This window comes from Nicotiana attenuata, unplaced genomic scaffold, assembly GCF_001879085.1.
Source record: "Nicotiana attenuata strain UT unplaced genomic scaffold, NIATTr2, whole genome shotgun sequence".
NCBI lineage: Eukaryota > Viridiplantae > Streptophyta > Magnoliopsida > Solanales > Solanaceae > Nicotiana > Nicotiana attenuata.
Window position 1 is genome coordinate 140,067 of NW_017670431.1, and position 2,189 is coordinate 142,255.

The following is a 2,189-nucleotide window of genomic DNA, read 5'->3' on the forward strand; positions in this document are numbered from 1 at the left end:
AGTTTCGGAAGATTTGGATGAACTTAGGCTTGAATTTGATGTAATTTGATGGTTTAGGTGTTATTTGTGGTGTTTTGATGATTCGAGCAAGTTTGTAATAAGGTGTTGGAGTCATGTTTGTGTTTTTGGTTGAGGTCCGGGGCCGTCGAGATGATTTCGGATGGCTACCTGGGAGTTTTGAACCTTGGTGAATTGCAGGTTTTTGCTGGTATCTGGTATTTCCGCATCTGCGGAATATAGGCCGCATATGCGGTTCCGCAGATGCGAGTGGTTGGTCGCAGGTGCGAGTTTTGAGGTAAGGGGCTGTCTCCGCAGGTGCGGGCTTGGAGCCGCATCTGCGGTGCCGCAGATGCGGTAGATGTGTCGCAAAAGCGGAAGGGTATGGATTTGGCATTTCCGCAGAGCGGACAACCATCCGCGGAGGCGAGGTCCGCATTCTCCATTAGCTAAACCCTTTCTTACCCTGCCTTTGGATTCGTATTTTGTTCGTACACAATCAACGGAGGCCTTCCCGACATATGTTGCAACGTCTCCAATAGCATGCTCTTACTTCGTCTTTCCCTTAATAAGTCATCAAATTTGGTGCTTTTTGATCCCCAGTTGCTATGGGGAACAAAGGACGNCGTAGTAGGAGTTCGGTTCGCGGTCTTTCGCCTTCGCGTTCGCGTGGTACTCGTCGCGTTCGCGTAAGCGTTAAGGTTCCAGACCTTCGCGTTCGCATGGGTGCAACCGCATTCGCGAAGGGTATTTTGGCAGAGGTGGTATTTTGTTCATCGCGAACGCGAGAGGTCCCTCGCGTTCGCATAGAGGAAAATAAGCCTGGGCAGAAGGTTTTTATTAGACATTTCATCCGCGAACCAAGTCTCATTTCCACCATTTTTGAGTAACCTTGAGAGCTATTGGACGGAAATTGAAGGGGATTTCGACTAGGTGTGCTTGGAGGTGAGTTCCTTGACCTTAATAAATGATTTAATGGTAGAATTTACATGGAAATTGTGGAAATTCATCAAAAGAGGGTAAAGCTAGGGCTTGGAAATTTGGTATTTCAAAGTGGAATTTGAGGGGTCAAATGGACTCCGATTTTGGTAAATCTGATATGTATAGACTCGTGGCGAGATGAGGAATCCGGTGATGTTAATTTTCTGATTTTTCGAGAAGTGGGCCTGAGGCTCGGATTTTGCCAACTTCGTGAATTTCGATGTTTTTCGAGTCTTTTCGATTGGGTTATATTCCCTTAGCCTATTGTAACGTATTCATTGTGGTTTTGGCCAGATTCGACGCGCGAGGAGGTTGATTTGCGAGACAAGGGCATAGCGAGCTAGGACTTTGGCCGGCTTGAGGTGAGTAATGGTTATAAATGATGTTCTGAGGGTTTGAAACCCCAGATTTGCACAACGTAGTGCTATGTTGAGGTGAGACACACGCTGCATGATGAGCGTGGGGTCCATTACTGCTGGGGATTCGGACACGGTCCATCCCGATTGATGATTCTACTATATTTTGACTGACCTTACTTAATATCATTGTATTCTGGGCTAGTTGCCATGTTTAGGACCTTGTGCCGACCTGTAGAATCCTTAGGAGAAATGGTACATGATTGACCTCACTTTACACGTTAAAATCATACCCTCAGTCATGTTTCTAACTGTTTAATCTAATATGAACTGGTTTTGGAATAACTAAACCAAAAGGAGAGTAAAATGCAGGCTGGGATCCCTATCTTAACTTCGTATGCCCGAGAGGCTGAGTTTATAGTGACTGAGAGGGGTTGAGAACCCCATAGTGAGGGTATTTGATATGTTATGGATCGGGCTGCACGTCGCAACAGTATACATTTATATTGATCGGGCTGCACGCCGTAGTAGTATATATATTCATGGATCGGGCTGCACGCCGCAGCAGTATATTATTGGATCGGGTTGCGCGCCGCAGTAGTACATTCATATGGATCGGACTGCACGCTGCAGTAGTATAGCGGTTGGGCTGTAGGAGCCCCTCCGGAGTCTGCACACCCCCAGTGAGCGCAGTCGACTATTATTATTGGATCGGGCTGTACGCCGCAGCAGTGTATATATATATATATATATATATATATATATATATGAGTCGGTCGTCGCGCGACCGACGCGTAGTACTACGTATAGTGGTACGTCGGTCGTGCTAGTCGTCGCGAGTCGGTAATATAGTGT

The 2,189-nt window shown here is 46.6% G+C and overlaps 1 protein-coding gene across 1 annotated transcript in view; it reads left to right on the forward strand.

Moving 5' to 3' along the window:
- Positions 1-605: 605 nt before the first annotated feature.
- Positions 606-2,189, forward strand: part of LOC109239290 (DNA (cytosine-5)-methyltransferase 1-like) — a 29,888-nt gene continuing 28,304 nt past the window's right edge. The window contains exon 1 of the mRNA XM_019405832.1: positions 606-723. Coding sequence (XP_019261377.1) covers positions 606-723 — 118 coding nt within the window. The remainder of the gene's footprint in view (positions 724-2,189) is intronic.